Consider the following 22,390-nt stretch of genomic DNA (forward strand, 5'->3'; position numbering starts at 1 on the left):
AGATCTAATCTGGTAATTCCTTGTCCATGGCAATTTTGCTATTGTTCCCATGAGAGTCATCAAATACGGAGCGTGCACCGAAAATGGACTGGGAAATGCCTCAATGATTGCTAGATCTGGTATTTTCGCTGTCCATAGAATATTGCAGTATAAGAGCAATGTTGGCTTGATTGATTCTTGTATTTTTGCAGACATCAAGGCAGCATTGCATTGCAGCGGTAAATTTCATTCCAGAACGAGTTTCCTTTCCTCTTCTTGTGAACATAAATGGTGAAACTTGCAGTGCGCAGCGATCAGTAAAGCAAGAGAGTATGTGGAGGAGGATACCACAAGTTTGTGATCTATATTGACGGTTCACTTGAATGAAGAAGGGAACCGGTGGACAATATGACAGTCAAGCAACAACTCAATTTCATCAGACCCCTAGAAGTCCGACTCCACGTCCGCGATGCCTTTTGACCTACAGCTCCCTTCCCTTCGCATACTCACTCATAATCTTATTCAACCCCTTCCTCTGCACACACCTATCAAATCGAAAGCTCTTCGCCGCCTCATCCAACTCCTGCATCGAGAAATCCTTAAACAAACCTGCGAACTCCACCGCAAAAGCCTGCGCCATGAGCGTCTCCATGACCGCTCTCGCAAGATGGCGTTGCGTATTCCAGGATGTGGGATATGTGTTCGTGGCCTCGGGCCACACTTCGTCGATGAATTTTGCAAGGGGACCAATGACGGAGGAGATTTCGGGGCTGGGGTACTTGCCCCAGCAGTCGAGCTGCAGGCGACGTTTCTTCTCGAGGAAGGGTTGGATGGTTTTGTTCCACAACGAATCAGGGTCGGTGTAGACCATGCCTTGGACGCCGATGTCTTTGTACAGCCAGATGCTCCAGGGAATTTGGTACTTGTCGTAGATCTTCAACTGGGCTCCGAGGAGGTTGTACCGCTCTTGATTAATCTCAGCAGCGTTGGAATCCATGCGTGGGTCTGAATACACGGGCCCGAACTCGCCGTTCCACGCAACGACTTTGTACTTTTGCATGAAAGACGCTTTTCGTAGGAATGTTCGCTCAAGGCTGGATATCTGCTCCGGAGTTCCCTTGAAGCGCTCACCGAGAGGAAAGCCCATGATTGCATAGTCATGGATTGAGTACGCAGCATTCGGAAGCACATGCTCGAAGGATTTCCATTCCATGGCGAATGTGTTGCCGTCAAGCCAGAGGATGTGATGTGGATCAATGGCCCGGATCTTAAGCTCGATGCGGTCGTAGAATGCGGGGAGACGGTAGTGTAGGGCATCGCAGGGTTCGTTAATGGGGTTATATCCTGCGATCCAGGGGTTGGATTTGTAGTGTGTGGCGATCTGCTCCCAGAGCCACTGCAACGAATTAGCAACATGTTTCTTTGGAGGGAAGAGAGCCGGGAATGAGCCGGGAGTATGTCTCATTCTCGCGACCATTGAAATAAGGAGCCCAGGGAATTTGACAAAGAAATAGGTTGGTTACGATGGCGCGGTCTTGGTAGTCTTTGTGGTCCCAGAAGGCAGCGTAGTTTGAGCCGCTGTCGCTGTGCCAGTCGGGGTTTTGGCCGCCGGGGAGTGCGTGCATGTCAAGGATGGTGTAGATTTTGTATCTGGAGCACTGGATGTTGGTGTTAGCAGTGGTACATTCGAGGGATATGAGCCTACCAGGTCTATCACACGATCGAGGTGTTTAAATCCTGATGCCTTTAATACCCTGGGGTTCATATCGTCCTCGAAATGCCGATAGTTGAATGGCAGACGGATGCAATTGAGGCCCAAGCTGGCGAAGAACTTGGCGTCGTCCTCCATGAAGAAGTATTCGAGGAACTTGTCGAACAAGAACTCCTGCTTCTCCTTTCCCAGAACTTGTAGCATGGCGGCCCTATGCTTATGCTCATGGCCCGGGTATCCAGTTCTGGGAGATGTGAGTAACTGTATCGAAGCTGTGGTGCTTGGATACAATTACATGAAGTTCTCCATGTTCATCCATCCTCCCAGTCCTGCACCACGAAGTATGACCGTATTGCCCATTTGATCAACCACTTTCTCTCCTTCGACTCGTAGGAATCCGTTCGACATCGTGTAACAGCTTCGAAGGTGGGGGCGGGGTAGTCGAGGAGGGTGACTCTGCTAGGTACTCCGTATTCTCGTGAAAGGGAAGCGGGAAGGGTTTTCGACACGGAGGCTTATATATCGGAGCAGAGGAACAAGAAGACATCTCTGCCATGCGCATGATCGCCATGCTGCGTCCGATATTTGGAGCACGAGTCGAGCTATAGACGTAGGTCGGAAAGGGGTTGATGGAGTGAGGTTCCAGTTTTACAGGACCCAATCTGTGGGGTCTCGGCAGCCGGCTAAACAGCCGGATAAATGGCTTCGGAAAAGGAGGTCCTCAACCTTCTTTACTCTTCTTCCTCAAACAATTCATCAATTGGTCCAGTAATTACAGCTTGTGAGAGTCAGATTAAATATTTGGCATGTAAACGGCTACTCCCTGACTCCAATCCGTAGCTCTGTATCAAGGGGTAAATGTCGAAGGAAGTCCTCGTCTGCTCGATTCATCACCCAGCGAGCAGTCGAAGGTATCATTGTACCAGGACTTGCGGAAGTATATGAATATTTGTTAGCCACTTTGTTATTCTCCTTCTGGTTGACTTGCGGTCCTGGCTATCCGTTCCACTACAGAAGCCGTTTGTTTGTATACAGGTATGCGAGATAGCCACGTTAATTCTAGGAAATTCTTGGAATCTTCATCATCATCTAAATCATTCTGCCTCCCTAGAATCTTTTCTTTTCTATTAGTTCCTCTATTTGGTTGTGGGCCTTTCTTTCTTTGGGCAAATATAAGTTCCTCGTCCCTGCCAACGCCTCCCCTGGCTGCGTACTTGCTCACCAGTAACTTGAATTCGGCATTGAGAATACAATGGAGCAGCACTTCACCAAACTTTTGCAAACGCAGAAAGACTTGTTGGCTTCGGTGAGAAATCTTCCCTCCCCCCCGCATCTCACTAGAACGTCGCTGACCATTCTCAGGCCAGCAAGCGCAAAGGAGAAATCCCGAGAGATCGACCATCCAAACAAGACCTCTGCCACAATTTTGCCGTGCAGACGCTATCTACAAGGCTTCAGGGAGGTCAGGGCCACCAAATCCTCACCACTTTCATTCCACCGTCGTATTTACCTTGCACGAAAGCCTTGGACAAACTTGAGCAGATGAAAGTGAAAGAGCTTTGGCTCGAGACTCAGCACCCTGGGAAATATCTCTTAGTCAAATCTCTTACACCATCTCGAAGAATGGGTGCGATCATGGCGATCGTCGAGGACGAGGATGAGGAATGTGTCTTGTTGCAATTGTATGGACGCGAACATGAAAATGACCGGCGTGCAAGCGAGATCTTGACAGAGGGGATGGCCATGGCCATCAAGAAGCCGTACTTCAAAACAAACTGCACTGGAGGATATGGAGTCAGAGCCGACCATGTTGGTGATATTCTCTGGCTTAGTTACCATGATGAGCTTGTTCCTGCGAAGTGGGGTCCGGCCTTCTTGGCGATGGACAAACCAGCGTTGAAGTGGAAAGACGAGGGCGATGAAGCAATGAGAGAGAGGAAATACTGGGGTGCAATTGAACGGTAGAGCTCGCTCCAGTCCGCAATTGCGTGACTCCGGAACACGAACGGTCTCTATTTCTTGCAAAGAAATCTGGATATGGCGATTCATCACTGGTTGCAGGTGTTCATCTTATTTTATCTAGCTAGATAGAAAGCTATCCAGCCTTTCCTTCCCAATAAGTGCCATAGGGCTCTTTAGCGAGGCACCCCTTGTAAGTACAGGGGAGAAGCTTTAAAATTGTGTGGTCCCCCCTGCCCCGGTCTTATCCCTTCGTCCGGTGAGACATAGTTCACGCTAGTAAGGGGGCCTGGCTCAGGGCGAAAAGGCGATAGATGACTAATAAGTTTTTAAGCAAAGGTACGACTTTACAGTCTTAGCCAGGCCCCCTTGCTAGCGTGGACTATGTCTCACCGGACGAAGGGATAGCGTGATTTTAGAGCAATGGCCCAGACTTATAGGGCAATTTAGTGATCGAGTACACTAGAAACAGACACTAAAGTGCCGTTAAAGCACAATGCCTTGTAATACCGTCACTCTATGCCGTGATCTTCGTAAGTCGCAACCCCCGACCCCAAATTCTGGCTCAACTATGCTAACTTTCTCGCAACCTCTTTTTTGTCATACTTACCTGCCTACTGAGCGGAAAGCACCTCCGCTGTAAACCTCATTCGGTGCGAATGCCACAGTGATCAAGTTCAATCAAGTACTACCGAAACGGCGCCATACGATGCTGGTCTCGACGATTTCAGTTGTCCGGAAGCAATGGAATATCCTAGATGGGATGGGCTTTGAGACACCGGTGTTGGGGAAGGACAAGAGGAAAGTAGAATATGGGATGGAAGCTTCGAGGGCATCAATCTGCTGGCTGAAGGCTTCGACACTGATCGGGGTGGGGATCATGGGGTGGACGCCTCTCAATCGTGGGAATTGGGTAGAGATTCAATGGTATTGGAAATATCGCATAAATGTTCTTCAATCACCTATAGGAGCACCATATACCTGCACGATACCATCGTCGGCTTTGACAGGCAAAAGTATGAATCCTTCAACAAGTCCTGAAACAGAGAGCACCGAAGGCCCAACAAGTTCAGCTTCGGATATACTTTCTGATTAGCAGTGGCTTTGCGAGTTTACCAGCTGTGATAAATCTTTCCCGAGTTGTCGCCAACTCAAGTACCTTATCATCATTTCTCTCGGTCTGAATTTTCTGGCAAACAGGATGAGCCAGGCCGCCACAAGACATATTATCTGAAGCCTTATCGCTGCCTTAATCCATTATATTCTACTCGAGGCATTGCATTCTCACGGAACAAAAACCTTGTCTGCCATCAGAATCAGCACAGTGGGCGCAAGTTTTATTGCCCCTACAGTGGATGTAATTATGCGTTCGGTGGAGGAGAGAATGGCTTCTCAAGACAGGACAATCTGCAGAGGCATATTAGGATTCGACATTAATAATCCAGTTGCTGAATAAGGGGTAAGCTGGAGGAAGAGGATTACTTTTATAATCGTTTCACAGGCGATCTCAATGTGTTTCCTTTCATTCGCGTCACGCTCGATTTTATTCAATCACGTACCCGGCAACGACCCGGCGTTGCTATGCCTATGCCACAGCCTGGACAAGCTGTGGAAATGGAATATGGTGTGTATTGTGTAAATATGTATGAATTATGGTGCCCTAAGGGCGGTGAAGAAGCTATATATACGCCTGTACGTAGCACGTGACAGCCTATCTGACTTGGAATTAGTATACCAGATTCATTAACTTAAAGAATGGTCAGAATAGCTGCATCCGCAGTGGATATCATAGACTTATCTAGCTAGATTTTCTCTCCTCTTTGGGTAGTATCAAAGTGTTACATATTTCCGTTCCTATAACACAACAACTTTTAATGAGTTTATATTTCAAGAGTTTTCATATATTGGGGAAGCAGTTTAATAGTCGAAATCAATTCAGAGTACTCTTTGGCATATATCAAGGATATTTAATTGACGCAAGTTGGTATTCTACCATGTTATTGCTCCGATTATTATAAATATAGAAATATATTCGCCGGAGTCCATTCTTGACGCACTACTCCTCTCATGAATTTAAAAATTTGGGCTGTTTCGGAATAAGAGTTTTGAGTTGTGAGTCCTTAGCGACTGAAAGAAAAAGTCTTATCTGAACATTAAATGGCAGTTTTCGTAAGCCAGTGATGGTCTAATGGTTTTGTATAGTCAGGGCATTTATATTTCCAATTGCCAAGCGAGCCCCTGAATCTGGAGTCGCTAACCCCTGGTCTTTGACCCACCAATGAGATAACGTCACTTCTCTGCCTCGACAACATCCATTGCCCTCACGATTTGCTTCGATCCCAGATGCGGGAATCAAATGATCCTCCTCGAGAATTGAGAGGCTGACGTCCGCTTCAACTTCAGCCTTAAGAGTCTGCCCTGGATTCAGCCAATCAAAACCCCTGAATCGCTACGGCCGAGAGAGTCGGGGTAATGCATCAAGCCCAAGCAAGCGCTTATTGGTGCATCGTAGGCAGAAGTGCGGATTCGAAGCCATCGCACGACAGACACGCGTCCGAAAGCTTGGTATGCGTAGATTGGCAGTCGATTTCGTGGTGTGGGGTTGGGATGGCTGTGCGACCGTATGCATGATGTGACAAAGTCCGCTTCACGTTGCGAGAAAGTCGCCCAGCGAGGCCAGAGATATAAGACGCTTGCGATCGCCTTACTTAGAACGTGCACTCACATCAGCTGAAATCATCATTTCTGTATTCAACTGCTCAGCTCATTCGGAAAGTTCACCCCACTCTAAATCTTATCGAATCAAGTACTACGGAGGCTCGGAAGCGAACTTACACAACACCTCATAATCAATCAACATGTGCGGATCTAGAAGAAGAAATGGATTCGGTGGATGCTCCCGCCGCAACGGCCCTCCTTTCGCTGGCCGCCACGGCCCACCCAAATACTCCCCCGTTGGCATGCTCATACGCCACATCACCGAGAAGCGCGATGCCAAGAATGGTTTTGAGCAGCAGCAGTATGGCTACGAGCCCGAGAAGCAGCCATATGTTTACGATGATATGAGGGTCAATCAACAGTCGTTTGGTACCGTGCAGGGACAGAGAGAAGTGCCTGTTCAGTGGGTTGATGAGAAGCAGGGACAAAGAGTTCACTCGATTGAGGAGAAGGAGGCCGCGGATCTGGCGGAGGCTATACGTCAGAGTCTAGGTGGAAACTTGAGCACGGAGCAGCTCCCGAGTTATGGACAGGTTATGAAGCAATGAGATGCTCCACTGGGCTTCGAAGGATAGAAAATAAGTGCTTTGGGAAGACGAGGTCATTCTCATGATCCATTCATTTAGATTTCGCAAGCCTGCTTATTATTAAATAAATCACTCGAGATACAAGATGTTTGTTTACTCCATGAAACTTTACCACGCCGTCTTAACTCAGCTGCACCTTTCGCTGCAACGGCCATTGCATCACCCGAATAATTAGGTGGAGCTCACCCCAAGTAATCGCCTATCGCATCCTCCAATATACTCTTAAAATCGGCATCCGAAAACATATCACCAGTCAAAATAATGACCATCGGTTTCTCCATTGCTGGAGTCTCTACTCTTCTGCAATATCGCTTCTTTAACGCCAGTCCAATAGTTGTCTTCTCTTTTACACCTTGTTTTTTTTTTGCATCACTGCCCAGAGTGATATTATCCACGCGTCGCCCATAACCTCCCCATGAACCAACAGACTCCTGGATATCAGACAGGGTCGACGTAAGTGCTGTTCTACTATAATGCACCGCAAGGACAGTTCTCGCTAGGAGCTTGATAATCTTGGTCTCACACTGTGTGTCATTTTGCCAATGCTTACTCCAGCCGAATCCGTATCTCCGTATGCGCAGCCAGTTTCCCCGGCCATTGGGCCTATACGCTTTCTTTGGTGTTATCTGTGTGAATCCTGATTCTTGCAGATATCTTCGACATCATCTTCGTATATCGCCTCTAAATGCTTAGCTGTAAAAACAGCATCCAAGATGGTGATCTTCAGGTCAGACTCGATTTGAGTTCGGGGTTTCTTGGTAACGGTAGCGAAAATTCCAACATCGATGGTGGCAGGGAGGCCGGCTTTATTTAAGAGTCTGCGTGGCATCACTCGCGGAACGTCGGCATAGTAATCGTCCATTCCTTCGTAAGCTGGCATTGGACAAACATCAGCCAGCTCTCAAGGTGATAGGTTCTGAGAAACACTTACGCAAGATGTCGCAACGACTCTAAAGATAGTCTTGCCATGACTTTCCGATAAGCCAAATCTCCATAAACCTGCCAGGTAGAAGTCTGCTTATCGCCGTGAGCATCATCGATAATGACTGCGGCGGCTCCGTATGACGACGAGAGACTGAATCCGACGCTGTAATTGCTGGATGGAATGGAAGTGGCGGAAAGCTGTGGCTGTTGGCTGTCGCTGCCGGAAAGTCCTACAAAGCAGACTACTGAGGTAGCGTCCCATACGCACGCAAGCAATGCATTATAACTAACCCTTAGCATCGCCGGGACACGTGTAAATGTAAATGTAATCCCTCGGGAGTTGAGGAGCCAGTACGACAATGGAAGAATCAAGGAATGTGGCTCTGGGAAGGACGGGTTCTAACGCTGAAAGCATTGCAGGAACGGAGGCAACCATCAACATGAAATAGCGGCTGAATTTCTCAGGCGACATCGACTAGGGCTTATTTCTATCGGCAGCTATAGTAAGTTACCTAAAGAAGGAGTGTATATGCCTCAAGATCACTGAGACAGGAGGATTGATGAATGACAGGGGCTCCACACCTTCCTGCAGGATGCGTGAGCGCCTCACTGTGCGTTATGACGCACTATCTATTCGATGTGCACCAAAATAAAAATTCCAACATGTTATGTTATCCTCGGACTTTGAGGTCGCACGAAGAACACAAATTGCGCCTCACCTAGAAAGTACTCAATGATCTGAGACTTCAGTACATGCAAGGTAGAGTGACATCAGAATTTCATGAAGTACTATTTGAGTCCATTTGATGAAAGAGCAGCCTCTGTCTATTTTATCAAGTTTCTATAATTGTGTAACATCCCAAATCTACAACAAATTCGCAGCCTTCTCCCTCAAGCTATTCCCACTCATAATAGACAACGTAAAAATCTGTCCCACGCCGGCCAAAAAGACCACACTCCTCAAATTCGCCATCCCCTCACTCAGCAATATTGTTAGTATAAAGAAATTATAAGCCTGCCTGCTGAGCGGATATCCGATGGACAGCGTATTGAGAGTTTGAGCTGAGAGACCGGCGAGGTTTCCTGCCAGCACCGGGGTGGCGAAGAGAGCGAGGTTTTCGAAGCCGTTGGATTGTGCGGATTCGGCTCGGAGGATGCGAGCTTTGGTCTGTGGAGTGTCAGTTGGGACTTGAGGGACTGTGGAGTGTGCAAGGCGTTATACCTCCTTGTTAATGATTTGGTCTTTCTCGAGGTTTTGGGCGTAGGTCCGGGGCGAGCGGTTGTCGAAGACTTTGGATTGAGTCGGTGCATAAACGCGAGAAAGAAACAAATCCGCAAGATTCTGAGTAAACTCTCCTTACAGCTTACCGAGCTGGAACTGTATTCGCGCCCAGTCGAGGAAGCAAAGGACATCGTAACCCCTTTGTCGATGATCTAACCGAGGGTCTGACAATGTTGTCCCCGGAGAGAGAGAGTTGTGCCATTCAAATCAAAAAGTTGCATATTTGTCTCCATCTAAGACGTGACTTGCCGCACTGAACCAATGGATCTTTAGACAGAACTAGTTCTTGGAAGATCCAAATCGGGTAGGGCCAAGGCTGAGAAAGTAGCTCTTCTGCCACTAACCTCTCAGGTTCACATCCTCCCTGATGTCGGAGGGAATCTTGAATCGCCTTCGCTTGCGACGTCGCCACCGCGTTTTCCATTGTTGAAATAACCACTCAAATTAAGTTGATGGAGAACCTCATCGATCTCAGGGTTGGATTTCCCCAAGAAGATGATAGCATATTGCGCAAGAGTATTAATATCTGCCATTAAGCTGACTTGCTGATTGCGCTCCTCGATATCATTCTGACAGATTTGGTCTGCTTTGCGGTCAGCCAGCTACTCATATAATATGAAAATTTGAGGTCGATTTTAACTGAAATCTAAGGTATAGACAAAAGCTCAATATATAGACAAAACGGCGTATAAAATACATGATCTGAGATGAAACCAGTGTAGTAAGAGTGTTGGTTGCAGGCTTGTCAAAAATACTTTTGGTATCGATAAGGTATTGATACTGGATGGTATTACTTAGGTATCGGAAGAATCGATACTTAGCCTTAAATTATCTCTTCCATTTATTATTTGATTTATATAATAATATATTTATATATAATTTCTTTATTTTCTAGTCTTTCTATTAAAGGAATTACTTAATATTATTAATAAAAGTTAATATTATTTTATTTTAAAAAAGCTCTCGTATTCGGAAAATTTAGTATCGTATTCGTATCTCTTATCGGAACGCTTATTATAAGCGAGCCTCACGAAAATCTCAAAAGCTATTTTTTGCTTAAAATAGCCGCATTGAGACGAGTTTTAGTCTAAACTATAAGATAAGTAGCTAAATAGAAAGCCTAAATTAAGTAGAATATTTGCGCTACCAAAAGCTTTCTTATAAGGGAAGTGGTTTTAAAGTTAATTGCAATTAAAGGGGGGAATTGGGTTCCGGGAATCGATAGGAATCGATACGGTATCGATAGTATCGATACCTTACGATTCTGGCATCGATACCTATCGATACCAGAAATTAGGTATTACTGCCAAGCCTGGTTGGTTGTAAGCTGTGTTAGCTACAACCGGTGAAGCCAAGTTAAATACGGGATAATTGCGCCAACAGTTCATGAGATAGCGACATCGTGCATTCTCGATTACAGAAATTATACTTACAGTGCTGAGGATTTGACAGCCTCAGACCATAACTCCCGCCCCTCAGTACCACATGCATTTTCTTGCCACAAGAACCTTTCCAAGATCTCTTGTGTATCGTTCCATGTTATATTTAACCTGTAGAGAACAACTGCTAAGTGTGAAGCAAACCAAGGTCGTTCCGGCTTGCCCAAAGCTGCAATTCCTCCAAGGGTAAGCATCCATAGTAGCAAGTTAGCCGAATCGGTGCCATAGCCGTAGACATATAACCTCTCAAGCCAAGTTTTGAGACGTGTGACTAGGATTTGCAAGTGAGAATAGGCATCTGAGGTATCAATGAATACAACAGCTAGCCCGAAAATATGTAAAGTGAGTCGACAGCACTCGTAAAAGATAAGCTTGGACAACGGAGTCTTGTTAAGCTCCTGGGCTGGAGGTAGTAGTAATAATTGCTGTTGAAGTGCCCATTTTGTTCTGGTTATGGCTGCGAGACTAAGACCTCCGGACTTGCGTAGGTGATAATAACCGAGCGCAGTTGTGTAAGCTCCTACCAACTCGAGGTTTTGTAGTAGCATATCTGTTATCCCAAGGTCTTGAAAGTCCCTAAATGCCGATGCCACAGGCGTATGCATATCATGTAAAGAGGCTGCCCAGGCTGATAAGGAAGCGAGGTGAGCTTTGTGTCTCGGCAGTTGTGGTAGAGAGGGTTTTGAAAAGGATGCCACAGCGACCTTAACATCTGCTCTGTCGTCTCCTTAGCTTGATGGAAATTTAAGAGTGGCTGGCTTGATTGACTTACGCGACAACCAAGTCGGCGAGTCCATATAATTTTATACTTTCAAGTCCTCCTCCCAAATTAACAACATCTACAAGGGCTTTCCTATGCTCTGGAATAACGCGAACTCCGGAGTACATATTCAGCCATTTGCCACGGCCAAGTGGATCACTGAATGGCCAGTATTTCTTCTCGGCTCCGGTCATGGGGCTCGTATCCACTTCTTCGTGACAGGCAAGCATAAGAATCGCTACGATAAGATCTTCAAAGCAAGGCTTGCTATCCTTTGAGATCAACGTCTTTATTTTATGAATAACGGTTAGTTTGTGGGAAAGAACGTGTGGGGAATCGGGAAAGAACTTGGACGAGCGGAGAAAGTCGAGGTGGACTGAGCTTGCGAAGACTAGTGCATGGAAAACAAGAGGTGATTTTAAACCAAAGCAGAACCAGGCTTTTGAACCCGTATTTGCCCCGTTGTTGTTGTTTGGCCTTTCGTTAGGGATTAGGTCGGCTAACCAGAGTCTTCTTGCTGCAAGCACGCAAGTTAGTTCTTTTTTTTTGCCAGCCAAAACGGATGAGGAAAGAGCAAGGAAAGGCAGATACACTCTGTCTAGTCCTCTAGGGAAATACTATGCTTACCGTAGTTTATCGACTCGTAGTCTTTTTCCGTTGGATTTTCAATTGGTAAGCTCGAAAATGGATCCCTTGTGCCAGGTCCAAGAATACTGACGGGGCTCGGTTGTGTCGTTTGCGGAAAATGCCTGCATATGGTTTTGGACTCGTGATAGTGACGCCCATACCCAATCTTGCGTTGCTCCTCACACGCACGGCAATACCACACATGTTCTTTTCCAGAAACATTGACGTTTGGAATTTCAGGATTCAGAGTGCCGCGTCTTCGAATTGAGCTTTGTCCCGAGGTCGTAGAAGCGTTCGACAGACAGTTTCCACCCCGTGGGAGAGTTTTCAGAAGATTGTGAGCGAGACTTCGAGGCGCTAACACATGTTTTCTCGTCCTTTGCCCAATCTCCGCTTTTGTGCGTTTTGATGCATATTTCCGGGCTTGGGAGCGAATAATATGGCGGTCTTGTGACCTGTAGGTGAGAGACCCACTTGTTGCGTTGATGAACAAAAAGTCAGGTGTGGAATCGGACTCGGGGAGCACCAGTGATGTGGCATTCTCCACTGTGGAATTACCTTCAAACCCAGTGAGATCCATGCTGCTCGGCAGTGATCTGTAAGTAGACGGTAGACCAAGATCAAGCGTCGTGGTTTGTTGTAGTCAAGCTTATAAAGAAGAGTCCGGATGTCCCGGCCCTTTTTTCCCCTTCTCAGCTGTGGGGTTTGTAGGGACTGCTGAAATAGAGTTCAGGCCGCCACGGAAATCTCCGCTCCACATAAAAGCCTACGGGTAGTGCACCCTGGGGATCTGCTGCAGATTGTCTTGGGCTCCCCAGACGTAAGACAGAGTGATATAGCCATCCTATAGATCTTGATCGCACTCCGAAAGCGTTGTGTGGATGACGTTGCACCGTATTTTCGATGAAGAGGTTGTGGAGGACCGCAGCTGCAAGATACGGATTGAATTAGGTGACGTGATGGGCTTGTATCGGAAAGATTTTGGGGTATTGAGGTTTGTCTCCGTGATCACAAGTCAAGAAAGGCCGAAAAGAGATAGAAGTATACAGCTTGGGGTTTTCGATGTCGAGATGTCATATGTATTTTAGATGCATTTCATTGCGGTGAACTTTTATCTGGTTCCCTTAGCAAGCCATATGCTGAAAAGTACTTATTCTAAGCTTACTCAATGGTAAATTTGAGAACAGCTGAACCCAGGGGCTCGCCTCCAGTGCTGATAGTTCAAAGGACAAAGAGGCAGAAGTGAGATTTGTACCAGGTAATCGATCGACGGGGTAGGACCACACTTCACATGATACGAGAGTGAGCTCTAGGAATTACGATATTTTCCAGAACAGAAGCCTGATGCTCGTAGAAGCTTGGGGGCAAGACTAAATACTCCTTAGCGCGACAGTTAATCGAGGTGCATGCCCGAGGCTTAAGCGAATTTTCCCCCTCACAGTGCCATGAATAACCAGCTTTAAACGCTAATTTAGCGCCGCGTATCTTCAGTCCTTGCACACCCTCTCCAAGGCTCACTTGATTTCGTGAACTTTACTTAATAACTTTTCAACCACGTAACTAAATAAGACTAGTTCTCATAGATATATAGTAAGTACAGTACTAGCCAACTGATATTAGGCGAAACCCCTTTTTACACCACAACTCGGGTATAACATTTTCGCAACTAACCACATTCAGACCCGTTTACAGTAAAAATGTCCGAGCATAGCTCTTAATTAGATCATTACCCTTAATTTTACTAATTACGATAATCCTAGGATCGCGTGGTCGTAAAGTTAGGTGGCCGTAAACTGTAACGTTTTTGCCCATAGCCACTTTTATACCAAAATTCGCTTATTTTTGAGCTAAATTCCGGTCGTTGCAATATACGAGTGGACTGAAAAGGAACCTCTTATTTTTAGCTTACCTGGAATCGTATAAAAGCTAGATCTTGTACTATTTATTTCGATTCCAATTCGTTAGATCGGTTTACGCATTGTGGGCGTTGTGATATTTCACCGCAAAGTGGGCAAATTGGCGAATTTTGGTGGGGTTTCGCGATCGGTCTAAGATCAGTTGGCTGTGACTGTACATAGGTCTTATATATTCCTAAGTGTCTTATTATTTAATATGATTGTTAAGAAGTTATTAGTAAATTAGCAAAAACTAAAGATTTTGAGCGTTTTTCTCAGGCACACGCAAAACCCTACTATACCAAAAACCTTCTAAAACTACGGTTTCGCCTTATAATCTGCTAACTTTTAATTTGAAAGCTTCGCCACATAAAGGGAGCTAGTTTTATATACGATATAGCTTCTATTAAATGCGGCAAGGTTTAAATTGAAAGGTAGTGGATTAAAAGCCTAAAAACTATATTTATAAGTGAATTTTGGGCGGTTTTGAGCCTACTGTACACCAGGTATGCACATACGAACATGAAAAACTAAGGAAATCTCAAATTTCTAATAATTTAACACCTGCTTATATAAAACTAACAAGACTTATAGTATAGGCTAAATAGAGTATGCGCTTTCATTTTATGAAGACAGATTTATATTTAGAGGCGTGGTTAGTTAGTAAATAAAGGAAGTAAGGAGAGTGAAGCATGCGGGGGAGGATTTGATGCGAACGGCTAAATTAGCCTTTTAAAGTTGGGTTTTCACGGCACTGTAACCCCTATGGAGATCTCCCGACCCCTCTTCAGCCTCACCTGGACCTCACGTTCTTGAACTTCACGCAATCACAACCTTGGAAGTTCTCCTTCGTACGCAACAAATCGTATGTGCCCATACTGTTAACTAACACTATTTGATTCTGCTCAAATTGCTAACACTTGGCACCAGCCTGTTGAAAGTCTTTAAAACCTGCATTCAATCTCCTTAGCAACGCTTTGCACGTCTTCAATCCAATGTCAAAATGTCCGCCCTCAAGAGCATTACCTTCTATAGAGCAGCAACCCTCCTTCTTCTCTTCTTCTGTGCTGGCCACACAATCGGTGGGATGTTACTACAGTCAAGTCGCGGAGCCGAGGCGGACGCCGTATTCGAGGCCATGAAGACGGTGGAGTTCAATTTCAATGGCGCAACCTGTACCTGGTACAACTTCTGGTTCGGTTTCGGTCTCGGGACGTCGATAAACCAGATCTTGTCTGCGACTATTGCTTGGCAATTGGATAAAGTCGACCCAGAGCATTGGGAGGTGGTGAAAGGTATTGCGTGGACACTCGTTATGGCTCATTGCGCCAGCACTATCCTGTCATGGACATATTTCTTTACTGGTGCAGGTATCCTCTCCACTCTCGCCGCCGCCCTTCTCGCTGCTGGTGCGCGGCAGAAACAGTATCAAGCAGCGGTTGCCCTCTCGGGGGAGAAGAAGCTGTGAGGAGCTATTTCCAGATTGGGGGAATGGTGTTTGTTGACGTCGAAAGTTGCGCCTGCCTCGTTCTCGAGAACACGTACCTGATGAAGATTTTCGTCCTCGCATTTAATTCTCTTCTTTCCATCCACGAATACTAAAATATCAGTTTTCTTGCATCACAAGCACCAACATTCCTGCATCGTCGTTCTACTCCAATCGAGACGCCATTCATCAATCATCATCCACGCATCAACTTCGAGACCTACAATTCCAGCTATCCCTCTAACAATGGTATTCCGAGCGATCCTCCTCTTCTTATGCCCCATATCTCTAGTTTCCAGCACTTACACCGATGACCACCAGAAGGACCCACCACCACCGAATACCCCCCACCCCTTCTCTCCATGTACAGCCACCGCTCTGTTTTATCCTTCAAGCACTGCGGTGTAGGCCACACCACCTCTACACTCGTCCGCTGCACCGAGCTCCAAGCACTTCATTACAACATGACCGGTGTCTGGCTGCTCGGTCGAGAATCTGACCCCACAATGCAACGATTACAAGGTGCATTGTGAAGTCAGTTGGTCCTCCTGCGCGGTGGGAGCGGCGTTGAGAAAGACGGAGAGAGACCGATGTAAGGAACTAGGAGCTACAATGCGCGCTACTGATGGAATATATCGCCCTTGGGAGCATAGAGAACGAGGACGAGGATGCCAAAAGATATCTTTATTTCGCCATGAAAAAAGTAACTTCGACGGCTTCGTCATCGCAATTGTCAGACGTTCTCCTCATCTTAACGGGTCCGTTAGCCGCCATCCTGATCTTCGCGCAAGTGGTCTGAGGTAGCTCTGTGTTTCGGTAGAAATTCCAGGGGAGAGAAGGACACGAGAACAGGGAGTTTCCGAGTGGCGATGGGACTACGAATGTTGCATGGGCATTGGAGTTGAATATTTCGTATGGATACGTTTATCGATTGTGTAAGGTGGTGGGGTATTCGGTTTTGGCTTGGTATCACGATTAAAAGGAGGTGTTTATCGTTCCCCGATTAGAACATTGCACTATTGACTCAATGAATTCATTCTCCGCTGTCACATCCCCGTGCAATTCCCAGGTCTCAAAGCAACGAAATTTTGAATTCAATTACCCACTATCCCAAACTAACTCCTCACAATCCAACCTACCCAACCTTCATACCCCCAAAAATCAATTAAGTATAAACACTCTCCGTCCAACTATTAACCTGCAGCCCCTTCTCCGCCATTTCCGCATCCCGCAAGAAGTCCAGCGGCATCCACACCAGATGGCCCTTGATCTCATCCAGCTTCGCGCGGATCTCGTTTGGAGGGATCATCTTGTCGTAGATGTGGCCGCTCTTCGTGCCTTTGGGAGGAAGGAACTTGTCGTAGTCATCGAAGTTTTTGACTTTTGGGGCATTTAGTGGGGGATTCACACCATAAAGCAGGAAAGGAAAGGAAGGGAGAGTGAAGTGCTCGTAGGCCCACAGGGGAATGTGAACGGGGGAATAATCTTACCGTTGTCATCAGGATCAGCATGGAACAGTTGCCTGAAGACTTCTGTGTTTCTCGATGCTCTGCTCGTCCACATGTCCCACAGATCATCAGAGAGAGGATCAGCGACGAAGTCGAATGTGTTGCCTTCTTTGATGTCATTGGGTACATCAGGTGGTTGGGCATTCGGGTCATCCTTGCCATCTAGATCTTGTGGGGGAAGAAGACCGAGATGCTCGCGCCAGAGGTAGCGGCGAAGTGTGGCTGCATGATATCCTGCCTCATACGGCTGGCCGCCCATCGTAGTGTTAACCATCTTCGTGTCTGTCATCACGATGCTGAGTTCCGAGTCGTGGATTCCAAGTTGAGAGCGGTCGTTTAGGTTGCTGCTGCCGCAAATGACGTGCTTATCGTCCACGATCATAACCTTTCCATGGATATACAGCTCTTCTTGGATCCAGTTGTCTACCTCGGTATCCAGTCCCCCTTCCCACTTCTCGTCAACCAGAGTGGGAGTGTCGAGCATCGCGTTCTTGGCAACGCTGTCGGTGCTCTCGGGCTGCTTGTTCTCACCTGCCTGCTCAAACTTCCTTTTCGCATCGGTTTTCTTCTCTGTGCTCTCATCACCAGAGTCATCTCTCGGATCAAGAGCGCCTTTCATGCCCATGTGCGTATCAGCGCCCTCATCTTGATCCTTTGAGCCATGAATTCCGGAATCCATAATCTCCTGCGCCTGAGCGCGCTGAACTTCCTGGTACTTGACGCCCGACTTCTCTTCTTGTTGCTTAACGGCGGGAGTTACATTCAAACGATCGTAAGAACGGAGATTGAAAAAGAAGATATATTCTTTGGGATCAACGCCCTCTTTCTCAATCTGTCCGAAGATAGAATGCTCGCCTCTGCAAATGCTCTTGTACTGATAATCCATAATTGCTCTCGTTCCCAGCGCGGCATCTTCTCTTAGATCGCCTGCAAAGCCGGGAATAGAGGGGATGAGGCAAATGACACGGAATTTTCGTCCCTCTTTTGAGGCTTTGACTACAGCGTCGACGATTGCGCGGCCGATAGTGTTGCGAATTGGTGATTGTTGCTCGCCAGTGGCGGTGATGAAGAATTGATTCTCGATGTAAACGTAGTGTTGTGCGTTGCGGATTAGTTCGGAGTAAGCGTTCTGAATGCTGCGTTCGGTCAAGATACCGCTGGACCAGTCGGCGCTGCTGCGTACGATCTGGGCGTTGACTGTACCTTGCTTGTCTCCGAGACTCTTGCCGCTTAATGGAGTGAGAGGGTGGTGGATGTAGTCTCCAACTGGGTGCTTAGGTCTCTGAACTCCAACAAGATCTTCGTCCGCACCTTCGCGGCCCTCGAGGGTAAGCCAGTCGTACCGGCCATCCCTCTTGTACTTGTCTCGCTTGACGAAGTTCCATCTCAGGACAAAGTGCTCAGCGATATCATAAACACAGTCTCCCACCACTCCCATCGCAACATCATGCCACGGCATGCGTCCATACTCCGCCTTGCTCAACTCGTTGCTCTTCCAATCATCCACGGACTGAAAGTCCATCACGCGGTTATTGTTAAAGTCCTGACCGGGCCAGATCTCCGTCGCCACACCCTCGGGGTGCACATCAGCGAGAGGATGCTGATGGGTGTCCCAGCGGCCGAAACAGAGATCGATACCACCGATAAATGCAGTGTTGAAGTCGATGACGATAAACTTTTCGTGGTGTGCCCAGTAGAAGGTCATGTCGGCAGCATTTTCGAGGACATTGTGATCGGGATGGCGCATTACCATAATGTTTCCGTGACCCTTGGTACCTTTGGGGCAGAGGCCTTGGAGAGCATGCTTGGTGTGCGCAGAGTTGCAGGTTAAAGCAGCCTGAAGGATTAAATATCAGTAAGTGTCTATGGAAGCGCGAGGGTGCAATGTACCTCTACTTCTCGATACACAATGACATATATCTTCACACCCTCCTCTGCTTTGCTCTTCAAGATCTGGTCGAGGCGCCATTCCTGATTGTAGTACGGAAGTCTGCGCATGAACAACTCCGGTGACAACCACCAATCTTCAATGAATATCGTCTCCTTCGCACGCTCGAGCGCAATTGAGACGGCCTATTCCTTCCTGTCAGCACACTGCTGCTCAATTCTAATTACAGTGCTCATTGTGCCTACCCAACAGTAATCCTGTCCATCAACATACCACTTGATATTATTTCCCGGCCTCTCAGGAGCGAAAGACTTGAAGCGATGCGATTCACAGATTTTGGTTCTCTTGTCGTCGGTCTCCTTTTCGTGCTCCTCGTCGTGTCTGTGGTTCGGGTTTACCAAGTTGGCGAACTTGCCTAGCTCATGCCTGCTCGAAGTCAGTGTTGATAGCTCAAGGGGGGATGTGCGTCTCTTACTTCTTATTGATCAATCCAACCTTCAAGTCGTAGAGCTTCGTATCTCGAAACTTCTCGCGCAGGTCGTTGAACGGATGCTTGAGCTTGTCTTTCAAGTGTTCTGGATTAGTGCCCCCGTCTTGGGGAGCTGCGGTACACATGTTTGTTGACTTGAGATCGATCTGTCGTCGAGTAATCCGCGAATTGAAGCTGAGATGGGGAAAATAAAAAAGATAGAAGGTGTTCCATATCCGCGCGGAAGAAGATGTACCATTCGGAAGCAGGTGTGGTCCCCTAAAGCGCAGCTAGGGAAGATCTATGTGGGGTGAGGATGAGGATGAGGAGATCTTGATTGTTCGTGCCCAGCTTTGTATGACGCAATTGTGCAGCTGCGGTTTCACATCCACTTCCCTTGCACAAATTTAAGCTTAATCAGGGGCTTATGCAGGCTTTCGCAGCTCCCGGGAATAATAATCTGACCCCGACTCATCACACTTTTGTGATGGGAAATCTCCAGCTGGAATTGAATGGAGTTGACTTGATTTGTGGAAGAAAGAAAAGGGGTTAATTTGAGAAGGTGGAAGTCACGTGGTTGAAAGCAAGGTACGTCCATTCACCTGAAAAGCTACTGTACATTATTATTACATTGAATCAGCATCCGCGAATGATGCACATCCTCAAGCACTGGCTGCCTTCTTTGGCCTTCCCCTTTTCGACTTGCGATTCTCGAAAGCCTCAACCAGCTCCGGAACATCAACAGCAAGCTTCTCACAAGGTTCCAACGACTTAGCCTCCTCTTTCGAAAACCCTTTCCACCTAACCAAATAGTGCCACTCTCCTTTGGTCTTGCGCTTACCTAGAATTGACTCTACTTCAAAGACCTTGGAGACTTTCTTTGCTTTCCGACTAGCCTTCCATGCCTTCATCATTTCTGGCGCGTCCTCTTGGAGGTTGCTCACTGGCTCCCAAGTCCAATCCTTTTCGTCTGGCCAATCCTCCCACTCTACTAAAATCTCGGGACCATCGGGAGTTTCTCGTTGAGCGACGAATCGTTTGGGGACATATTCCGCGGCTTCCTCATCACCGCCATCTTCCTCAATCTCATCCTCGTCCTCGTCATCGTTCTCTTCATCCTTCATGTCTGCGTCTGCGGTATGTGCTTCCTCGTCCTTTTCATCTTCCTCTTCTGCTTTCACCTCGTCATTATTTTCAACTCGTACATTTTCAGCGTAGTTCTGTTCGGCCAAGATTTGCTCGTCGACGTTCTCATCTGCATTGACTTCGGATGCGTTCTCGATCATCCATTGATCGACCATGTGCGGAACTCTCGTCTGCATGTTGGTTTCTGGTACCCAGGTCCAATAGATTTCTTCAGCATAGCCCTCGAACTCCACAAGGAAGTCGAATCCGACCACGCCTGAGTTCCGTTCATGGAAGCGGACGGGCGTCCCAGTTTCGAGCGCGGGGTTATTGGCTATGAATGCCGCGATCATAATTGGTATGGACGGAAGCAAGTCCGCTTTTGGCACCCATTCCCAGGTCTCTATCTCCGGGGAATTTTCCCATTCCACTAGGACCTCTGGTGCGCTAATATCGAAATTGAAGCGGTGTGCGTGGAGCTGTCTAGGTGGGCGCTCCTGAGAAGCTGCCTCCTCATCCTGAGCACCATCGTCTGATTCGGAATCTGATGCCTCCGAATTGTCGTCGTCGTCACGCACAGATCCCCCATCAGAAGCAGGCCGGGAAGACGAAGCTTCTGATTGCACATCAGAGCTTGAAGCTTCCGACGCTGGAGAAGAGCTTGATGAAGCGCCAGCAGTTGACGAAGCGACTCGCTGTACAACCCCAAGTTGGCGCTTAGTCTCCTCGCTCATCTGGGCTAGATCATCTGCTCTAATCCAGATGTGTGTTTGCTCTGAGTCCAAAGGTTGGGTTGGTGGGGAGGGAATAGAGCGGGCTTTCGCTTCATTTCGTTCCTGGGCCCTGATCCAGTTTTTCATTCGTTTGGCCCGCTCTGTCACCATGGGTCCGTCGCTATCAAAGGCCATGTCTGCTTTCCGTTTTCGAGGAGTCGATTCCTGTCTGATTTGCACATTATCTGAAGGTCGAGTCGGCACGCGCGAAGAGCGCGGTGGATACTTGTAGGTTGTCCAGATTGGCGCAGGTGTCAAGCGTTCGAATTCGCATCCGGATTCTGAATCGGAGGCACAACTGCTAGTTCTGCGATATGATGGCCGCTTCGAGGGCTCTGGACGAGATTTGGGAAGGAACCATGATGTGGGCGCAGCCCCAATGCGAGGAGCCACATAATTCGGCCCTCTAACCTTTGGCCCGAGTTTGTCCTTCTTTTCGCACCTCTTCAGACCATCAGAGATCGCCTCTGATTTGAAAATCGCCGCGTCTGAATTAACATCTAGGAAGTATAGAGTTTTCAGATTCTTTGCGTTCCTCAGCGCCTCGATGACTAGTGGGAATCTCAAATGTCCCGTAATATTGACCGTCATGGTCCTCAAACAAGACTCTTCTATGCGACCGAAGAGAAATACCGGCCACCCGGCTGCAGCGTGCGGCGAGACAAACACGCTCCGGCAGAACAATGTATCGCGCTCCATGTCGAAGCAGATATCGTCCAAGCAGGAAACACAATGGGTCTTCGATGGGCGGTACCTTGCTAGCAGAGCAGCATATGGCGTATGGGCTGGTGTACCTGCGAATTGAGAAAGCCATGGTTTGTAGACGCTGAGGACCAAGTCGCGCGACTCGCGATTGAGGTGGAGGAGTGCTGGAGGTGGTGTCTTCGACACGACTCGGCCGTCGCGTACTTCGACTTCGACATTGCGCGGAGTTCTATCGAGTGCGAGGTCGTATATCTGATTGCGCAATTCCCACGGGAGAGAAGAGAATTGGGCGCGCATCTTGCGCGAATGTGTTTGCAGTTGTGAAGTGTGGTTGTATGGTCTCGAGGAAGTCGTGTTAGGATCGCGTGGAGGGGCCGCGACCGCGTCAACAACGCGTAGAGGGATAACGTGATGTGGGGACGAGAATTGGATGTGAAGTACTCTAGAAGCCTAGAAAAAAACCATGCCTAAGAATACTAAGAGCTTGCGAATAGCGGTGTCCCAGTCACTATTGATGATATCTTGAAAGTTGATAGACATGCCGATCACGTCACG

At 47.5% G+C, this 22,390-nt stretch overlaps 7 protein-coding genes across 7 annotated transcripts; 1 reads left to right on the top strand and 6 right to left on the bottom strand.

Moving 5' to 3' along the window:
• Positions 1-11: 11 nt before the first annotated feature.
• Positions 12-2,305, bottom strand: K444DRAFT_608895 (glycoside hydrolase family 5 protein). Its single transcript, XM_024879467.1, has 3 exons — positions 1,685-2,305; positions 1,503-1,637; positions 12-1,375 (listed from the first exon to the last, which is right to left on the bottom strand). The coding sequence occupies exons 1-3, from the start codon at positions 1,892-1,894 to the stop codon at positions 461-463; spliced, it is 1,260 nt and encodes a 419-aa protein (XP_024741442.1). The 5' UTR covers positions 1,895-2,305; the 3' UTR covers positions 12-460.
• Positions 2,306-7,097: 4,792 nt separating this feature from the next.
• On the bottom strand, positions 7,098-8,293 carry K444DRAFT_712142 (uncharacterized protein; the record flags this gene model as incomplete). The annotated part of the gene is made up of 3 exons (XM_024888275.1): positions 7,098-7,608; positions 7,886-8,108; positions 8,170-8,293. The coding sequence occupies 3 exons, from the start codon at positions 8,291-8,293 to the stop codon at positions 7,137-7,139; spliced, it is 819 nt and encodes a 272-aa protein (XP_024741443.1). The 3' UTR covers positions 7,098-7,136.
• Positions 8,294-8,743: 450 nt separating this feature from the next.
• Positions 8,744-9,193, bottom strand: K444DRAFT_520701 (uncharacterized protein; the record flags this gene model as incomplete). Its single annotated transcript, XM_024874066.1, has 2 exons — positions 8,744-9,046; positions 9,101-9,193. Coding segments are annotated over 2 exons (396 nt in total), but the record flags the coding sequence as incomplete, so codon positions are not given.
• A 1,340-nt stretch (positions 9,194-10,533) lies between these two features.
• K444DRAFT_660327 (uncharacterized protein) lies at positions 10,534-12,662 on the bottom strand. The gene is made up of 3 exons (XM_024886448.1): positions 11,987-12,662; positions 11,372-11,876; positions 10,534-11,316 (listed from the first exon to the last, which is right to left on the bottom strand). The coding sequence occupies exons 1-3, from the start codon at positions 12,564-12,566 to the stop codon at positions 10,590-10,592; spliced, it is 1,812 nt and encodes a 603-aa protein (XP_024741445.1). The 5' UTR covers positions 12,567-12,662; the 3' UTR covers positions 10,534-10,589.
• Positions 12,663-14,677: 2,015 nt separating this feature from the next.
• On the top strand, positions 14,678-15,580 carry K444DRAFT_287582 (uncharacterized protein). Its single transcript, XM_024871632.1, has 2 exons — positions 14,678-14,746; positions 14,812-15,580. The coding sequence occupies exon 2, from the start codon at positions 14,885-14,887 to the stop codon at positions 15,347-15,349; it is 465 nt and encodes a 154-aa protein (XP_024741446.1). The 5' UTR covers positions 14,678-14,746; positions 14,812-14,884; the 3' UTR covers positions 15,350-15,580.
• A 952-nt stretch (positions 15,581-16,532) lies between these two features.
• K444DRAFT_520621 (phospholipase D/nuclease) lies at positions 16,533-19,378 on the bottom strand (the record flags this gene model as incomplete). Its single annotated transcript, XM_024874057.1, has 5 exons — positions 16,533-16,747; positions 16,858-18,712; positions 18,766-18,948; positions 19,009-19,189; positions 19,239-19,378. The coding sequence occupies 5 exons, from the start codon at positions 19,376-19,378 to the stop codon at positions 16,533-16,535; spliced, it is 2,574 nt and encodes an 857-aa protein (XP_024741447.1).
• A 424-nt stretch (positions 19,379-19,802) lies between these two features.
• On the bottom strand, positions 19,803-22,340 carry K444DRAFT_608904 (uncharacterized protein). Its single transcript, XM_024879468.1, has one exon. It carries the CDS (start codon positions 22,130-22,132, stop codon positions 19,895-19,897), a length of 2,238 nt encoding a protein of 745 aa, XP_024741448.1. The 5' UTR covers positions 22,133-22,340; the 3' UTR covers positions 19,803-19,894.
• Positions 22,341-22,390: the final 50 nt, after the last annotated feature.

Source organism: Hyaloscypha bicolor (genome assembly GCF_002865645.1).
Source record: "Hyaloscypha bicolor E unplaced genomic scaffold K444scaffold_19, whole genome shotgun sequence".
In the NCBI taxonomy this organism is placed as follows: Eukaryota; Fungi; Ascomycota; class Leotiomycetes; order Helotiales; family Hyaloscyphaceae; genus Hyaloscypha; species Hyaloscypha bicolor.

Excerpts from the sequence above, each read along its gene's own strand:
- K444DRAFT_608904 (XM_024879468.1), bottom strand. The coding sequence starts at position 22,132 with ATGCGCGCCCAATTCTCTTCTCTCCCGTGGGAATTGCGCAATCAGATA.
- K444DRAFT_287582 (XM_024871632.1), top strand. The coding sequence starts at position 14,885 with ATGTCCGCCCTCAAGAGCATTACCTTCTATAGAGCAGCAACCCTCCTT.
- K444DRAFT_660327 (XM_024886448.1), bottom strand. The coding sequence starts at position 12,566 with ATGGATCTCACTGGGTTTGAAGGTAATTCCACAGTGGAGAATGCCACA. Across the intron at positions 11,877-11,986 it reads CTACGAGTCGATAAACTACG|CAAGAAGACTCTGGTTAGCC; the intron begins GTAAGCATAGTA and ends GCGTGCTTGCAG. Across the intron at positions 11,317-11,371 it reads CTCGCCGACTTGGTTGTCGC|AGCAGATGTTAAGGTCGCTG; the intron begins GTAAGTCAATCA and ends AGGAGACGACAG.
- K444DRAFT_608895 (XM_024879467.1), bottom strand. The coding sequence starts at position 1,894 with ATGCTACAAGTTCTGGGAAAGGAGAAGCAGGAGTTCTTGTTCGACAAG. Across the intron at positions 1,638-1,684 it reads TCGATCGTGTGATAGACCTG|TGCTCCAGATACAAAATCTA; the intron begins GTAGGCTCATAT and ends ACCAACATCCAG. Across the intron at positions 1,376-1,502 it reads ACTACCAAGACCGCGCCATC|TGGCTCTGGGAGCAGATCGC; the intron begins GTAACCAACCTA and ends AATTCGTTGCAG.